General features: G+C 43.4%; 1 protein-coding gene across 1 annotated transcript in view; it reads right to left on the bottom strand.

The window, feature by feature from the left end:
- The window catches only part of kcnh4b (potassium voltage-gated channel, subfamily H (eag-related), member 4b), a 188330-nt gene that overhangs the window by 132575 nt on the left and 35786 nt on the right, over window positions 1–19969 (bottom strand). Inside the window, exon 2 of the mRNA XM_085966463.1 lies at window positions 4360–4593. Coding sequence (XP_085822589.1) covers window positions 4360–4593 — 234 coding nt within the window. The remainder of the gene's footprint in view (window positions 1–4359; window positions 4594–19969) is intronic.

Raw genomic sequence — 19969 nt, 5'->3', positions numbered from 1 at the left:
AAATAGATTCTGAGAGAAAACTGGCAAGAAATGTAAAAACAGATAGTAAGAGCTTCTACAAGTATATAAAAAGAAAGAGTAGCTAAAGTAAACATTGGTCCCTTAGAGGATAAGACTGGGGAATTAATAATGGGAAACAAGGAAATGGCAGAGACTTTGAACAAATATTTTGTATCTGTCTTCACGGTAGAAGACACTAAAAGCATCCCAATAATAGTAGACAATCAAGGGGCAAAAGGGAGGGAGGAACTTAAAACAATCACTAACATGAGAGAAAATGTATTAGGCAAACTAATGGGACTAAAGGCTGACATGTCCCCTGGACCTGATGGTCTGCATCCTAGGGTCTTAAAGAGGTGGCTGCAGAGATAGTGGATGCATTGGTTGTGATCTTCCAAAATTCCTGAGATTCTGGAAAGGTCCCAGCGGATTGGAAAATCGCAAATGTAACACCCCTATTCAAGAAAGGAGGGAGACAGAAAGCAAGAAACTATAGGTCGGTTAGCCTAACATCTGTTATTGGGAAAATGCTGGAATCCATTATTAAGGCAATAGTAGCACGACATTTAGAATATCATAATAAAACCATGTTGGCTCTGCTTGGTTGTATGAAAGGGAAATCGTGTTTGACAAATTTACTAGAGTTCTTTGAGGATGTAACAAGCAAGGTGGATCAAGGAAAACCAGTAGATGTAGTGTATTTGGATTTCCAAAAGGCATTTGATAAGATGCCACATAAAAGTTTACTGCACAAGATAAAAGCTCACGGTGTTGGGGGTAATATATTAGTATGGATAGAGGATTGACTAACTAACAGAAAACAGACAGTCAGGATAAATGGGTCATTTTCAGGTTGGCAAACTGTAACTAGTGGGGTGCCACAGGGATCAATGCTGGGGCCTCAACTATTAACAATCTATATTAATGACTTGGATAAAGCAACCGAGTGTACTGTAGCCAAATTTGCTGATGATACAAAGATAGGTGGGAAAGCAAGTTGTGAGGAGGACACGAAGAGTCTGCAAAGGGATATAGACAGGCTAAGTGAGTGGGCAAAAGTTTGCCAGATGGAGTATAATGTGGGAAAATGTGAGGTTATCCACTTTGGTAGGAAGAATAAAAAAGCAAAATATTATTTAGATGGAGACTACAGAATGCTGCGGTACAGAAGGATCTGGGTGTCCTCGTACATGAAACACAAAAGTTAACATGCAGGTACAGCAAGTAATTAGGAAGGCAAATGGAATGTTGACCTTTATTGCAAGGGGGATAGAGTATAAAAGTAGGGAAGTCTTGTTACAATGTTGGTGAGACCACATCTGGAGTACTGTGTTTTGGTCTCCTTATTTAAGGAGGGATATACTTGCATTGGAGGGTGTTCAGCGAAGGTTCACTAGGTTCTTTCCTGAGATGAAAGGGTTGTCTTATGAGGAAAGGTTGAGCAGGTTGGGCCTACACTCATTGGAGTTTAGAAGAATGAGAAGTGATCTTATTGAAACATATAAGATTCTGAGGGGACTTGACAGGGTAAATGCTGAGAGGATGTTTCCCCTCATGGGGGAATCTAGAACTAGGGGACACAGTTTCAGGATAAGGGGTCACCCATTTAATACTCATAGGGTCGTGAATCTTTGGAATTCTCTACCCCAGAGAGCTGTGGAGGCTGAGTCAGTGAATATATTCAAGGCTGAGATAGGGGCAGCAGGGTGGCATAGTGGTTAGCACTGTTGCCTCACAGCACCAGGGACCCGGGTTCGAATCCGGCCTCGGGCGACTGTCTGTGTGGAGTTTGCACATTCTCCCCGTGTTTGCGTGGGTTTCCTCCGGGTGCTCCGGTTTCCTCCCACAGTCCAAAGATGTGCGGGTTAGGTTGATTGGCTATGATAAATTGACCCTTAGTGTTAGGGGGATTAAGTACGTGGGGTTACGGGGATCGGGTGGGATATGTGTCGGTGCAGGCTCGATGGGCCGAAATGGCCTCTATCTGCACTGTGGGGTTTCTGTGATTCTGTGATAGACAGATATTTGGGCTACAGGGGAGTCAAGGGTTATGAGGAACAGGCAGGAAACTGGAGTTGAGGCCAAAATCAGATCAGCCATGATCTTATTGAATGGCGGAGCAGGCTCGAGGGGCCGAATGGCCTGCTCCTGCTCCTATTTCTTATGCTCTTAATGCTGACACTGCTGGAACCTTGCATAAGGAGCAGGATTAAGAGAGCCCCACAGAATATCATGAGCATGTAGCCTTTGAAGGGATACAGTCACTGAAAGGTAAGTGGCTACATATAGCGATAAAACACGTTGGGAGCTTTTTTTTTAAATAAAAGGTTCAAAAATGCTTCATACAGTGTTGAGCTTTTGCAAAAGTTGTTTATGGATGAGGATGTAAAGGAAATAGCCATATTCCAAGAGATACACCATCCTATGAACGGAATTTTGACTTTATTAAAACATGAAAACTGGGTTTAAAAATCTAAAAGCCTCAACGACACAGGCTGCAAACAGAACACAGGCTTTTGAGATAAGATCAGTTGTTAACACAAGCTGTAAACACCATACAAGTTTTTGAAATGGGAATGGGTTATTGACAATAAAACAATGGCCCTATTGAAGGAAACCATTGGAGTTTCCAGAAAGTCTGCAGTTTGGGAGAAACACAATACCATTGCCCAGTTTAAAGTGTTATAAACGAACACTCTGGGAAACAGAAACTTAGAACATTAAACAACCATATGCCTTCATAATATCACATCAAATGAAACAAGCAGACACGACGTCTGTGGTATAAACATTGAGATAGCTAGAAAACAAGTAAATACTCGGTTAAAGTGTTTTCAATTTACATGTTGTAAAATATACAAACAGAAGACTTTGTAGATATGAAATCAAAAGATGCACCAAGCAATCACATTGTGTTTGTATTGAAAATGGAACACATAGGAGTCACGACGTCTGCTTCCAAACAGCTAGGTGATTTTAGAATTGAATGGAAGACCTTCGATGAAAATGGCATCAAATAGATACATAAGTTATAACCGTTTTTTATGATACGTTTTGAACACCTAAACAACAGACAGAAGTCTGCAAGCTAACAGTTGAATTGGCAGTAAGTATAGAAAATAATTCAATAGAGAATAACTAGAGATAATTAGCTTACATCAGCAGAAAACTTCAAAGGATAAACCACTAAAAAAAGGTATAAAAATAGAGCTTTTCAGATGGAAAGTCAGAAGTCGCTGAAAGGGGCAAAGCGATTCTCTCACTCTTCAGAGGCATCTGTAAGTTTTTAACTCTGAGTCTCGGGGATCAAAAAGGTACTTTTAATTTGATTTTGGCAGATATTCTGGATTAGGAATAAATGAGAAATGTATAAATGTAACGAAGTTAAGATTTGAGAATAAGGATCTCTGAAGATAAGAAATGTAAGCTATTTGTTTTTGAACTGTTAATGTTGCGACTGAATTCACCTGCTTTTAACTACATGTCGGTTCCTTAATAAATCTATATTTTTTTAGAATTGTCTCAGAGTACTTCTGTATCAATCTCTGTACACTCTTTGGTGAGGAGTTGCAGAATTCTGGGGGGTTTTCCGGACCCTCATAATATCCGGAAGGTTACAGTCTAGTTAAACTTATTAAAGTGCTATCTGGAGGATGGTATATCTTCAGGTTGTTCCTTTCCTTTAGGGAGAGATAGTCTGGACCTTTAGACCCAATGAAGCATCTTATAGGATTCGGCTATCTCTAACTTTAGTTGAAGGCGAACGTTTGGGGAATACGCTTGATCCGGGGTAGCCCGAAAAAGGCTAGGACTAGTAATTATCCCTTCAAGGGCAGGTGGGAACATATGATGGTCAAGAATGAGAGAACAAGTAAAAAACCTAACATGCAGAGATGAACCAGGATCTGCAGATAATTAATGGAGTGGTGCAGCTCCAACCACTTTTGGTGAAGGGGACGCATTTCTGCAGAAGGTGGGTGCAAGAAGGGTTGCCCCGTTTGGATTGCCAGGGGACTGAACTCAAAAGGACAGCAGTTCAGATCCCGGGCAGGTTCAACGTTGTCTACAGTTTATTCAGAACATGGGAACACATGGAAGTGAAGATGGCATAATCTGGCAAGATATGTATGATGGTCAGTAAAAGTAGGCACCAATATAACATTTTCCTTGTATTGATTATGCTGGATAGCCCAGGTATATTATACCATTCTAAGCTATCCACTCCCCAATTTATACTCTCTCTGAACACTGCCTGTGTCAATCATCTTGACTTGTTAACAAAATGTGGAATGAATCAATCACGCGACATGGAATGGATGTACAGGAGCCCACCACGCTCTTCATCACTGAACATCTTACCAGATTTCTTGTAGAATTGTACTTCCCCTTGAAACTCTTGCTTGCTGTCAAATGCTTTTTCAATCTGCATGGAAAGCTGGTCACTAGTCTCTGCTCCATGCAGGAATCGGCACCCACAATTCTTCTGCATGACTTCAGTGCGCGCATAGCCAGTGAGGTCACAGAATCCATCCGAGCAGTAGACAATGGGAAAGCCCCGGTACACTTGAGCATTCGCTAGGATAAAATTGCTGTCTGCAAATTCAAAAAAGGAAGAGACCAGTCGGGAATTTTATAACTAAAAATGTTCATGACAATACCAACTTTAATTTCCTAAAATTACGCGTTTGGCGAATTAATAGGCTCCCATTCAATGTTATTGTGCAGTAATGTCAAATTTAGTGAGATTAAAGAAAAACACAACTCTGTTGGTTTATCACAAATATTGGTACTTTTATTAGTGAGCGTGAGTCTGTACATAAAAAGCTGACAATGATGCTAAATTCGCTTGACATCAACTGTACAGAAAACTATACAGAAGTACCGCTCTTTTCCTCCTGGCTCCACAATCAGGCAAGTACAATTTATTTTACTTAGCGTTTTGCTGGCAGCCTCCGGCGGTCCTTTTAAAGACCGCTGATTTGACTGCTTTTCGCCGGAGAAAACTGGCCACAGCATACATACATATGAAATTGACAGGCAGGTAAAGACCAGCTGATCCATCAAGCTTGCCGCACACCATGACGGCAGAAGCATAATGACTGAACACTCCCTCCCACATCCTTCACCATTCCCAGCAGCCGTATAATCACTTGGCATCTGCTGAGGTCAGTCAGGAACCAATTTTGTAAAGGGGCTTGGAAGAGACATTAGCCTAGAAATTCGGTTGGGTTAGCGCCCAATTAGGGGCGTTGGAGTGGCTTGCGCCGGCGGTATCGCTGCGCCCGAAATTGCGATGGGCCCTAACATCGGCGTTACCCGGTAGCGCTGCGCCGGCACCGATGACGTCATCGGTGTGCGCAGCGCCCCGGTTGCAGTGGTAATCCGGCCCGATGGCCAAATTCAGTTGCGGCCGCCTCGCCCGTGGCAGCCGCAAACAACGATTGTGGAACAGGATGTTGCAGCACCGTAAGGCCGGCGCATAAAGGTGGAGCGGCGGCCGGCCGCTTTCCCGGCGGCCGCCTGCCCGCACCTCCCTCCCCGGACTCCTGCACCACCCCCCCGCGGCACTGATGTGCGTGTCCCGCGAGCCCGGCACTTCTCCGAGGTGCCGGGCTCATTTGTCGGGGGAATCCACTGGTCAGCTGTCGGCTGCACGCAGCTCCTCCTTAAGCGAAGGAGGAGGCCTGCAGTACCCCAGCCTGCCGCACCGCATCGGGTGCCGCAGCGGGGGATTAGCGCCTGAAACCTGCATTCAACGCCCATAGCGAGGCGCTAAAACCCTCCATTAGCGCCTGCCGCCGTCTGGGCCCGGGGCAACTGAATTTTAGGCGGGCGCAGCGGCAATTATGGCGGGCGCAAAATTTCGGGCGCTAAAGCCCTGGCGGACTCAAACCGAATTTCTAGGCCATTAGATCTCCAATTTGCATTTGCAATCGGCCCGTTGCGGTTTCAAGTGCAGACTGGGCACCCCCATGTTGTTCAGTCTGAGCAGTTTTGAGAAATTTAAAACAACAAAGATCCCCTTCTCCTACACCATTCATTCCTTTCAAGATGAAAGCAGCAATACATTATTTTGACATGGGACAGTAGCACCAATTTGGTGAACTCTCCAAAATGAGACTACAAGATCCATGGACTGCCAACGAGGAGGTAAGTAGACATCATCTCAAATTTTAACTGGTTTAACCCTTTGATCCAGGTAACCATAGTTTTAAATTGAACAGGACAGTATTACTGTATTTGTCATAACCAATATAAAAAGTGGCATGTAATGTACACATAAGGGGTCATTTTGAGTTTGGGCGCGGGCAGAAAACTGGCAGTTGGAAATCATCTGCCCGTTATACACCCTGTCCAATTTACCTTTCCACTGATGGTATAACAGGCGGCCAACCCGCAACTGCCAGGTTCCACCTGCACCCAAACTCAAAATTCCCCCATCGCCTCAACTTTTCATGTTGCAGTTGAACAGAAAGTTAAAATTTGTGTACTAGATTTTTTTTTTTAAAAAGGAGATTGCTGGTAGAGTAAACTGTTGAAAATAGCAGCAAATCTGTCTTAAAAATCACTGTTACATACAGACATTCCTCTTTAGTTCCTGCACAAAACTGACGATTAAGATTGGACTTGTATCAGGAACACTGTCCAGAGATTATTTCAAAAGAGCAGAGAGCTCGCTCAGTGTCCGGCCAACATTCTTCCCTCAACGATACCACAAAAAGGAAACAGATTAGTAATCTCACTGCTGCGTGTGGGCCATGGCTGTTTATCGGGAATTGTCTGCAGAACATTCCCTTCACTCCAAAGAGTAATTCATTGTGCAACACACTTTAGAGATGCTTTCACATGATACATAAATGCAAACATTATATTCGATATTAATAGAAGTAAAATATTCATAGAGTTTAGTAGTCCATTAAATAAAATATAAACATTTACCTTTTAAAAAAAACTTCAGCCTATGCTTTTAAATTGGAAATACAGTACTCAGCATTGATCTTCAAATTCTACAATGGTCATGTGAAACAAGATATAAGCAAACTGCAGCCATTAAAGGGTAGACCACCACTATACTCCATTTACAGGAAACTCTCTTTTTACCGGCACCTAAATAACCGGAAATCTCTCTTAACCGGCAAAATTCAGGAGTAGGTTCAGGTAAGTTTTACTTCATATTAGTGGCCGTGTAACTGGGGTTCCTGGATCTGTGGCCGTGTAACCGGGGTTCCTGCACCTGTTGCCATGCAACAGGGATGCCTGGATCTGTGGCCGTGTACGGGGCTCTCATACCTTAGTAACTACACCTCGCTGTAATCCGAACTTTTTGATCAACCGGCACCACAGCGGTCCCGTCGGTGCCGGATAAAAAAAAGTTTCCTGTATTTGGCATCTGGGCTCATATTCTGCCTTCACATTCAGAAAGGGGCAGGTAGGCATGCCAGCCAAAATCACCTTGAACAATACACTTACCCAGCCCCTTGAAGTTCCACAAACAACACCCGCGGACAATCTCTCCCCCCTGCCCCCTCCCCCACCCTCTAGGGGGTACCTGGTAGAGAACAGCAATGCAGCAACATGGTAAGCCTGCATTCACTACCAATATCACACTGCCAGGGCGTTAAATAGGAGGCAAGTATTGAGGAGGTTGCTATATCAAATATATTTAATTCAAAACAACTCTATGTAAAGAGTTAATACAACAATCAGCCTCCCTTCAGGAAAAAATATCAAAACGGGTAAAGCGCAGTTATCTCTGAGAATTTTTGTTAACATTCTGAACAGCGTTTCAGAATTTGAATAATGATCAATAATGACATAAACGTGGAACTTGCTTAGAGTGGTTACGAAGCCTACTAGCAGGTGGGAGGTAAACGAGTACACTCAGTTAAAACGACAAATGCCACTGACGCACTCCAGGTAAATGATTATTCAGCTTACACAGCTAGGCTCAGCATCACCTCCAAACCGTTGCTCCAATGAGGTCAGCAGCATTCAAATAAAATCATTTAAACAAAATTCGCACAATAGAAAACACTCAAAATAAAAAAAGATTTAGGTCAGACAGGAGGAGATTGATGTTACTGGCTGTGCAATGATGCAATGGAAAGTTATGCCCCACAAAAATTCTAGCAGGTAATCAGGAAAGCAGATAAATGGAATGCGGAATTGGAAGTCGCAATGCAGTTACTTTAACTATTAAAAGGTATGGAGGATGAAACTCCCATCTTCCACCCACCATAAACTTATGCTCATCCAAAACTCTGCTGCCCGTATCCCAACTCGCATCAAGTCCCGTTCACCCATCACCCCTGTGCTCGTTGAGACATTGTTTCCTGGTTGAGCAACACCTCCATTTTAAAATTCTCACTCTTGTTTTCAAATCCCTCCATAGCCTCGCCCATCCCTATCTCTGTACCTCCTCCAGCCCTACAATCCTCTGAGATATTTGCGCTCCTCCAATTTTGGCCTCTTGCACATCCTCGATTTTAATCGCTCCACCATTGGCGGCCGTGCCTTCAGCCGCCTAGGCTCCAAGCTCTGGAATTCCCTCCCTAAACCTCTCCTCCTCTCTACCTCTCTTTCCACCTTTAAAATGCTCCTTAAAACCTACCTCTTTGACCGAGCTTTTGGTTTTCTGCCCCAAGATCTCCTTATGCGGCTCGGTGTCAAATTTTGTTTGGTAACGCTCAAATGATGCACCCTGGGACGTTTTACTACATTAAAGGCACTATATAAATGCAAGTTGTTGTTGCTTTCTAGAGGAGTGTTGCTGAGGTAATGTGGTGGCAGGTTCTGTTGAAAATCCAATCTGCATTATTGTTGCCAACCAATTCTGCGGGCCCTGGCAAACCCACCTGGGAATGACTGTAGTAACTTGCCTTCTTAGATGCCAATCTCTGCCATCTGCTGCAAGGACACCGGCGCCTACACGCAGCATAGAGCTTGCACATATACAGTCAGCTGTGGCCTGAAACTTGGCTGCACCTTATCTTGCAGGCACGCTGCAATGTTGACCTATGGGAAGGTGCAGTACAATGGCACAAAGGAAAACCTTCCTCACAAGTATCTCATGCAGCAGCAGCTCGACTTCAGCATCCATCAAAGAGGAGGTCAAGTGCTGGGCAATATCGTCGGTTGTCTACAGACTCAGGCCCGCACATAAGCACATAAGGCTCCTTTTCCCTTCATCTTGGCCTGCCACTTCGTAATCCCATGCCCTTTCAGCCCGGGCAGAAGTTGTTGATGAGTTGAGATGCCTCTCTAGAAGCTTTATAAATTTTTATCCTCCTCCTTGCGACACTCCCCTTTAATTGTTCCCATCCTTTTGTGGGTGATTTTCGTCTCACTACTGTCCTGCTCATGACTAAAAATGGAGCAGTAGTGGAACCAAAATTGTGTGGGGATGGGGATTGACACGCCAGCTTACTGCTGGAGGCCCACCCATTCTGATTTTAGGGTACACCTTCCTTTAGATGGCCAGAGCCGGAAAAGGCAGGGCCTCATTAATGTATGCAAATTAGGGTCAAATGATACAGTTCAGATCCCAATGTCATTTTCATCTCTACCTGCATTGCTACTGCCGGTTCCTCAACCTGCTGACTAACTATGGACGGGCACAAGTTGGGAGGCGACAATATTTAAGGAGATACTCAGTTGCTCTCTGCTAAAATGCTGCAAAGTTTTTGGGAGACGTTTTGTTTGCATTACATTCTGGGGTTTTTTTCTAGCTAGAGCATGTTAAAGCGCTTGTAGTAGCCATACAATGTTGTGAACTCTTAAAGGGTTTCTGGTAATGCAGATTTTTCTTTATGCGAGTTCTTCTGGTCATTCCACTCTGGCTAGAGGATGAGGGCGAGGAGGAGGAGAAGCAACAGGAGGAAAGAGCAAACAGCTGCAGCTGTAGGGAGACCAAATAGGTGTGCTCGCAGGAATCCTTACCATTTCACCAGAATGCACAGGCCCAGGACAACACCCCTGCAGGTGCAATGCATTAGGAGGCTGTGCGTATCTATTAATTCTTATGTTCTGCTATATCGACACTGTTACAGTTTAGAATTATAAGCAACATGCAAGATTCCATTTTTGGGTTTGATGTAAAAATGTTATTGTATACTTCAATAGCATAAGTATTGCATATTAGAGCATGTATTCATTCACACACACACACGGTAATTTTGTAGCTTTTGTACCAATCCTCCAATTCCCATTGTTGTGGTGATTACTATAAATTACCCCATTAGTTTGATGTCTCTGCTATTTGTAATTTGTTAATATGGACAAAGAGGCATTTAATCTCTAGACAAGGCAAGTCCTAATGATTCCTGAACTGCATCTCACCGCACTTGAAATGCAAAAAACATTTAAAGGGCTTGTTCCACTCAGATGTTTATGAAATCGTTTTGTCCAATATCAATTCTGATAGCTATTCAGATATCAGAGGTGATTGAATTATCGGTGACTGCGAAGGCACTACCGAACACCAAACCGTCATTTCTTTGACTGTTCTCTTAAGGTAATTTTCCGCATGCTGCCTCTAACTTTAGTTTCCCAGCCCCATACAGCCCATTTCTACCTTCTCCCCAAGATACACAAACAAGACTGTCCCGCTAGACCAAATGTTCTTGCCCTACCAAACTAATTTCTCCCAATATTGACTCTTTGTTCTCTAACTTGTCCATTCTCTACCCACCTATATCCATGATTCTTCTGATGATCATTTCTAGTTCTCCAGCCCCCATCATGTCTTTTTACACCTTCACCCCCCATCAGGACAGTCTCCGGAGCCTCTACCTCTTCTTTGAACAGTGGCCCAATCAATCCAGATCCAGCACTATCCTCCTTCATCTGCCAGAACTTGTTCTCACTTTGAACAACCTCTCTTAACTCCACTTACTTCTTCCAAATACGAGGTGTTGCTATGGGCATGGGTTCCGGCTATGTTAGTCTTTTTGGAAGATAGGTGGATTTTTTTTTTTGTCCTACTCAAGTCCCCTTTTTGACTTTTTCTTCTGTCACAGACATCTGTTGAAAGAGCATCAACTCTCACAACTAACTGGCTTATACTTCTTTGCACACCTCTTCTTCTTAAAGACTCTGGGCTAGAAATTTGTTAAAGCCAAGGTATGTGTCAGTAGAAAATTTGGAGAATTAGCACCAGGCGCAAATGCTTTAGACTGCACGAAAAATTCCTGCTCACTGCTCAATAAAATGATTGGAGTCCTAAATCAAGTCTTAAAACCCAAGCTCATTGGCATTAGACTTAAAGGGTGGACCAATATCTGGTGCAGTCTAATCGCAATCCATCATTGCCACAGGCTTTTTTCACTACTTAAAGGGGAGGTTCATTGATGCTGCAGCACCTCATTCTCAGCATTGCTGGCTGTGCAGCTGCCTCAGCAAGCAGCAGCAGAACAAGGAGAAGGCGCCAGAGGACTAAATCAGGTGTGCTCATGGCAGGTCCATGCCCCAGGGAGAGAGCCTGCAGATTCTCCAATGAAGCATTTGAGGCATTGGTTTTTGCTGTGGAGAGATGAAGGGTGGTGCTCTACCCGGCAAGTGGCAGGAGGCCCTCGCCACAAGTCTTCCACACCATGTGGAAGGAGGTAGCGCAGCACGTCTCGGGCAGCACTGTGGTCCTCAGGACCCACACACAGTGCAGGAAGAAATTTAATGACCTCACTCAGGTGGTCAGGGTGAGTGAATGCAACATACCACCATCTGTACCACAATCTTCACACACTACCCAAAGCACCACACCCGCTGCACTCACCAACAATCTCCACTTACCAACACTCACACCCACATCTCACACCTTGCACACAATGACAGCTATTCAACTGTGACAGGCATATCATCCAAATACATTGCTCCACACTCACTCACACACTTTTCTTTCTCTTGCAGGCCAAGTTGGCGTACAACAGGAGGGAGCAGGAGCACACAGGCGGGGGACAAGCCGACACCCAACCACTGTCTGCGCTGGAGAATTGAGTGCTGCAAATCAATTGGCGGCAGGTGGTAAGCACCGTGGCCACCGGCGATGTTGACTCCCTTGGGGACAACGACGGTATGTTCATCCCTACTCCTTCTCACATCTCACTTTCCCCTAACCCCACAAGCGTTTTGCACTTTCCAGCTAATCATGCTGTATGCATGTATTTCTCCCTTCCTGCCCCTCTCCCCTCACCTTAACCCAAGCTTTTGGTCACTTGCCCTAATTTATCTTTATGTGGATCGGTGTCAAATTTTTTGTCTTAAAATACTCCTATGAAGCACCTTGGGACGTTTTACTATGTTAAAGGTGCTATATAAATACAGGTTGTTGTTGTTGTAATGCTTATCTATCAGTTTTTAATTCTAACAAAGGGTTATATACCCAAAAATATCAGCCTGTCTTTTCTCTCTGCAAATGCTGATGGGCCGACTGTTTTTCCCAGCACTTTTTCAGAGTTTCAGCTTTTTGTTTTATTTTATTTATGACTTTACCATTATGGAGACTTGAACGATTATGAGCAAGGATGGCCATGACCTGTCTGTAGTAATTTTGCCTTCATAGCGGAATGGTTCTTTTGGGGTTAACTGCTGATTTTTAGTGCCGCTGTCATAGACTTTTAGCTTGCTTAGTTGAAGCGGAACAGTGCATTAATCTAAAAGGACTCTGGCAGACACTCTTAAGAAACTTGAAATAAGAGAGACTCTCCATCTTGTTAGTATAAAAGTAGCATCATGAGGATTCACCGCCAAATGGTCTCCCATCTGAAAAAAAATGGAATTGGATGATGTCTCTTAGGACAGCTGAGCAGGGATTGGACTCATTTCCAATCCTGGTGGTTCTATTCAATGATAGATTTTGCTTTAGCAATGTTCTGACAGTAGGATAAACAGGTGAATATACGCTGAGTATCAAACACGATTTCCAGTGTGATAAACCATAGCGAAGGGTTATTGTTGGTCCCGCTCACAGTACACAAACGGATGTAGGTTTTGATTCGTAGGAGACACAGGTCTGTTTATGGAATCTGCCTTTTTACATAAGAACATAAGAAACAGGAGCAGGAGTAGGCCTATCGGTCCCTCGAGCCTGCTCCGCCATTCAATAAGATCATGGCTGATCCAATCTTGGCCTCAACACCATTTCCCGCTCTCTCCCCATACCCCTCGACTCCCCTGTAGCTCAATTATCTGTCTATCTCCGCCTTGAATATATTCAATGACTCCGCCTCCACAGCTCTCTGGGGTAGAGAATTCCAAAGATTCACGACCCTCTGAGAGAAGAAATTCCTCCTCATCTCCGTCTTAAATGGGTGACCCCTTATTCTGAAACTATGCCCCCTAGTTACTGTGAACACAATAGTGAGCAAGCCCAAACAGTAATGAGGTCCTCATTTAGTACCTCAGAGCATGGTGGTTAAGATCATCCTTTTTTGGCAGTCTTCTTGATGAAACTGAATTTTCTTCTGATTTTTTTTCAGATGGCGCAGGCTCATATGTGAAACTGGGCAGCAGGAAGTCAGTCTGCATTAAACTGAGTCCACAGCAGGAAACGGAATTGTCAAATGAATGGAGCAGTGAGTTAAGCTGGAACTGAGTAGAGGAACCTATGGCTGTGTCGTATCTGACGTAGATGTGCTCAATATTGACATTGGGTGCCTCACAAGAGGCATGAAAGCAGTCTGGCTGACAGGTCTCATCCAATTATTTTCCTTCCTCCTCTTGTGGGGGGATACTGCCCCCCTTCCCTTACTCTGTTATAGTAGCACAAGATCTAGACCTCAAGGAGTCAATGATTAATCTTGTGTCCCTACACTTCATGGGGCTAAGGGCCAGCACTCCCACATACCATTACACCAAATACCCGGCTTGTGGTGCTTATTCCTAAATCACTGAGCTGTATTAATGCTTCCACCACAGAACTGTGCACAGCTCAAGGTGCATCACGCGTGTGGGTGTATCCCAGTTAAAATAAATTAACTGGAATAAAGTACAAAATGCACAGAGAGACACCCATCTCTGTTTATTCAGTGAGAAACAACAGTGCTTGATCAAACAACACAAGCTGCAGAGATGCTAATACACTCCTGAAAGGACAAAGGAACTAGTTAGTATCTGATGGGACATCTCTCGCACTTCTGAATCTGCAACAAACTCTCAGATATACATTCGTGTTCAAATGCAGCAGATTTTCAGAACCGAATGTCAGATTGGGATCTCAGGAGAACATCAACACACTCCTCCTGACAGGTGCTCGAGATAATGTTCAGAAAATAAATGGCACAAGGACCTCGTAATGCACAGCCGTCTGCATTAGCGTCGACATTGGCATGCGTCAAATTCCGACACTTCTTTTTAAAACCACTGAGTCATAGCTACCTTTGTAAACAGAGTTTGAAACAGCATTTTCTGTTGATTTTAAAAGTAGCGTCGTCCTTTGTAAAATTATTTTCAAAGAAACTAATATATTCTACCACAAACTATTTTTTTTAAGTATTAAAAACCCAAACTCAAAGACAGAATCCTGATCCACTGCTTTTTTTTTTAAAAGCAGGTCCATAAAGTCCAATTGCTCATTCCTCCCCGACAGTCTGGCCCTGACAGCACATGGTACAGAGATGGAAGGCAACAGTGACACCACTTCAAAAGCACATCATTGGCTTTAAAGTGCTTTGGGAGGTCTTGAGGTAGTGAAAGGCGCTATATAAATGCAAGATCTTTCTTTCAGGTTAAAATCACCAGTATGTCCATCACTGTACCCGACACCGCACAATATGAACATACAAAAACAAAAGGGGAGAGAGGAGACCATGTGCACCATGTTCCACAGTCATTAGTAAAGCCAGCAGAAGATGAAAAAAACTGGGCAATTTCAGAGAAAACCGTGGAAAATTCATCCCACCTCCTTAAGGCAATCAAGCAAGCTTTAAGGTCCATGGTTACCCACAACATCACTAGGCAAACTTAATTAACTCACATACCCCCAGACAATACATCCCAATGTTCTTCTCCCTTTGAAACATGAAGGTAACCCAGTGAAGAGGTAGCCCAAACACCAACATTCAAAGGAAAAAATGCATTTTTGTAGGGATATAAATGATTAAAATGAGGGTAAATTAAATCTTTTTGGTGTTTCCTCCTCCTAATTTTCTTCACCCCCACCTCTTGAAGCCCAGACCTATGCTGAGATATGGTATTACACAAGCCAGTAATTCTCAAGTACTTTGCCCTACTGACCAATGTTTATGCAGGCGCCTTGATAAATAAAATGTCAGAAAACAATAAACCCAATCTTGTCGTCCCTTAATCTCCACACATGTACATTTTGCAAAATGAGTGTTTAAATCCTTTAGATAATGATCAGGAGTGGGAGCCCTAGATGAAATTTCTATTCACTAACCTAACAATAGACAGATCAATGATAATATCCCCACAGCTGTTGTGGCTGAGATTAGCTAACACGGCACAGACAAAGCATCAAACCTGGATCTATTTGGTGCATTTGTAACACATGGTGCATTTATCTACACAGCTATTAAGAGAGGGGGGAGGTCCAAAGTGAAATTCCTTCATAAAAGCTGGTACAAATACAAAATGAGAAGTCTTGTTTTGTACTAAAACTGACATTTTTCATAAGTTTTGATTTAAAATTAACAAGTAGCTTCTCATTAAAAAAAAAGTATAACTGTATATACTTTCAATCTTGTGTCATTAGTAGCACTCCGAGTCTGAAGGTCATGGGTCGTTGCCCCACTCTGGGACTTGAGAACGTCATCTAGGCTGACACTGCAGTGCAATGTTGAGGGAGTGCTGCACTGTCAGAAGCTCTTTTTTTCTTATGTCTAGAAATGTTTTGAGGAAGAATAAAACGTGTTCTTTTATAGCGCTTTTCACATCTTGAGGATCTCCCAAAGTGCTTTGCAGACAAATAATTAATTAATTTAAGTACAAGTTGTTGTTGGGACGTATAGTCACTGCTGTTACATCGGCAAACACGGCAGCCAGCTTGCATACTTTGCTTTGGTTCCCCCAAACAGCAAATGAGATAAATGGCCAGTTAAATTGATTCAGTGGTGTTGTTTGAGAAGCAAGTGTTGGCCAGGATACTGGGAGAACTCTTCTGCTCATCTTCAAATAGTGCCATGGGATCGTTAATGTCCTCCTGGACAGGTAGATAGACTTGGTTTAATATTTAATCAAAAGGCAGAATCTCCAACAGTGAAATGCTTCCTCAGTTCTGCACTGAGGTGTCAGTTGAGATCATATCCTTCGGTTCGGGAGTGGGGCTGAAAGCTACAAATTTCTGACTGAGGCAAGAGTGCTACCATTGATCCAGGCTGGCTCTTAGACTTCTCTTAATTAGGATTTAAAAAAATAAACACAGGTATTTGCTCCGTTGTGTAGTTTTGGAAAGCAAAAGGCACAAAAATAAATCTCTGGACAACTCGGAAATGTTTTATAGATTTAGTTTCTGTACAGCGTTCCCACTGAGTAGCTCATTAGCCGGTTGGTCCCTGAAGCTCAGCACTGCCCTAAATCCGGTAGAAAAAGCTAAAAATATTACAACAATGAATTCCCCCAACAAAGGCATGCGACAGCCCACGTAATCCAGAAAGGGAGATGCACATTGGCTATTTCCCCGAGCAGTGACCTCACTTTGCAACACTACCTCTGCTCCAGTTGTGATCCAGTTCTGTTTTTGAATCACACCAAATTGACCTGGAGCCTCTTAGTCCCTCTCCCACATCCTACAGGACTTCAGATATCTCCAATCACCATTTTTGATTTGTGTCACTGTTTTAAGATCATCAATTGTAAGAATCGTTTGGCTTCTCACCTGCTGCAGACATCTACCTTTTGTAAAACAGCTTAGTTCTCTGTTTGCTGTTGGGAGTATCCCAGAAGTCCACAGATAATACCAAAAGCAAAGGATCATACACTATAACAACAGAAAATGCTGGAAAAACTCAAGCAGGCCAGGCAACATCCGTGGAGAGAAATTAATTAGAGTCAACATTTTGGGTCAAAACCCTTTGTCAAGACTAAAGAGGCACAGGGAATGAAATAGATGAAGAGGCCAGGCTGGGAGAGAACAAAAGAGAAGAGACATTAAGAGGTATTCAAAACGAGGTGAGATGGTGATAGGACTAGTGGAGACAAAGACAGCTCTAGATTAGGTGTAAAATGCGCTGGCAGAATGGGAGAGAGAAAAAAAGGGGGGGGGGGGGGGGGGGAGGCCAAAACAAAGGTGTGGATAAAAAATATAAGTAAAAATGTAATAGGGGCCGAGGTTATGATCTGAAATTGTTGAACTCGATATTGAGTCCGGAAGGCTGTAAAGTGCCTAATCAGAAGATGAGGTGCTGTTCCTCGAGTTTACACTGAACTTCCGTGGAACAATGCAAGAGGCCGAGGATGGTGAGGTCCGAGTGGGAATGGGGCGGTGAATTAAAATGACAGGCGACCGGAAGCTCGGGGTCACCCTTACGGACTGAACGGAGGTGTTCCGCAAAGCAGTCACCCAATCTGCGTTTGGTCTCCCCAATGTAGAGGAGACCGCATCGTGAGCAGCGAATACAGTATACTAGATTGCAAGAAGTACAAGTAAATCGCTGTTTCACCTGGAAGGGGTGTTTGGGGCCCTGGACTACACGACTTCTGTTCCGAAGTCTTTTCCAGACAGTGCCATCATTTTAACACTCCCCCTTGTATACAGAAATTCAAACCCATCATCAAAGCAGCCAAAGGTCTGAATTCGGTCAATTAAGTTTTAAACTCTGCCCTTTTGAGGAAAATGCAGTACTCAGTATTTGTGAAAGGTGAATCCTGGAATCAGATTTATAAAATACTGTAACATTAAGAGAAAAAAAAACTGTGCAAATTATTTTTAAGAATGTTAAAATCTGAATTTTGAAATTTGGGGATCGGAAAGATAGTAAATAATTTGAGCCACTCCTGACACGATTGGATGAATTCAGCAGCATGTGACAGTGATTTACTCTGAACTGTTCTCACTGAGCTCCTGGCATGGGATAGAGTCTCGTTGGTATAGTGGCCTCGGAACAAATCACTTGCCTTCCTCCTGATTGGGAATGGTACACAGTGCGCTTGTGCACTAGGTTGTCTATGGAAGCCAAACTCAAGCAGCTTCAAAAACTTGAGGACGAATCTCTGTGTGTCAGCAAAAGGTACAGCGTATAAAACCAACGGGGCAGATTATGCTTCTCAGAACTGAACATTAAACCTGCTCTTTCTCTTCTGATTTCTGGAGAGAAATTATTTAAACTTTTTAATCTTACACTGGGCCCATTTACCTCTGAAACAAATGTTATGCAACAACGCTCTCTGTAATTTTGTTTTTGAAACTTTATAGAAAACATGTTGCAGCAAAGGGACACATTCTAGATATGCTGTCCTGATATGGCTTGATTGACAAGGAAACTATCAATAATACAGGATATACGAGATACTGCGGTATAGCAGACATTGCAATACATGGTGGCATAGTGGTTAGCACTGTTGCCTCACAGGGACCCGGGTTCAAATCTGGCCTCGGGCGACTGTCTGTGTGGAGTTTGCACATTCTCCCCGTGTCTGTGTGGGTTTTCTCCGGGTGCTCCGGTTTCCTCCCACAGTCCAAAGATGTGCAGGTTAGGTTGATTTGGCTATGATAAATTGACCCTTAGTGTTAGGGGATTAAATACATGGGGTTACGGGGATAGGGTGGGATATGTGTCGGTGCAGGCTCGATGGGCCGAAATGGCCTCTATCTGCACTGTAGATTCTGTGAAGTGAGAGTGCCGCTACATCCTTCCATCAGGAAGAGCGGACACAGTGGCTGGAGAATGCTTCCATGTGTTCCCATGATGCGGAAGGAGTCGCAGGCCAAATAGAGAAGAGGGGAATGTGCAAGTTGTTTCCGAGCGCTGCTGTGCACAGACTCCACCAAGAAAAAAAGACATTTTAAGATATGAAATTCTTTTTTTTTTGCACAGGCATTGTGCTGATTGCCTCTTTTTCCTGCTTTGACAGGTCCCCGGGTCTTATCACAAATTCGGGCAACAAGCTGTCCACGATTTTTATATTAAGGTTAATGGCCTGGCTGAATTTGCCATAAGTACTTCAGCCCACCAAGCTATTACGCCCGAGCACTGAAGAACTAAATCTGCCTCTATAGGTCCATCCAGTCTACTTTCCCGCTGTCCTGGCAGTCAAATCCAGTGTGTTTCTCTTCAAGGTACTTATCCAATTTTGCTTTAAAGATATCTAAATGACCTCCCTCTGTAAGCTGTTCCATTAACAACTAGCCTCTCAGCAAAGTAATGTTTCCAGTAAAGTCATGAACCAAACATCTTAAAAGCTTTAGAACTAAGTCACAATTACACCAGCTTGGCAGAGCCTCAAGAGGTTACATTAACATTACTTTCATATCCTCGCTTCTAGTGAAGAGATACTTTTACAAGAAGATTATCCAACAGAAAGTCACTGTTCATGAAAAATAGCCCAGACAGTGAAAAGGTAATGAGAGTAATATCACAGGTAGGATATTTTACACAAGTCACTCAAGGAAGGAGGGACATTCCTGAGAGTCAGAAGTCCTATTTGAAGCTGTGCATGTGCTGTTGGACTACAATGGTGTGGTGTGCATATTATTATAGAGGATGGAAATGGTTTGGTAATAGTGAGTGAGTTTCAGCAGTTCTTCAGATACTTACCATGGAAGCTCTTCAGTCCAGGGGGCAAAACTGGATCAGACCAATGTCAATGTCAAAACATATGCCCCATAGCAATGGGACAGAACTGACCTTTCGACAACAGATTAATGCTGCTGTTTATTACCAGGAAGATGTGTCCTTTCCCTCAGATTCAGCAGCCCCACTGCAGACTGGGTTGATCCCACCAACCTGTGTATTCTTAAAATGTATGATCACGTGACAAAATGTTCTACAAATGACTACTCATAATTCTGCTGGGCCCT

The sequence above is a fragment of the Somniosus microcephalus genome, chromosome 24 (assembly GCF_052327205.1).
Source record: "Somniosus microcephalus isolate GS21.2 chromosome 24, FLI_Smic_1.0, whole genome shotgun sequence".
NCBI classification, from domain to species: Eukaryota; Metazoa; Chordata; class Chondrichthyes; order Squaliformes; family Somniosidae; genus Somniosus; species Somniosus microcephalus.
This window is presented reverse-complemented; position numbering and strand designations above follow the sequence as displayed.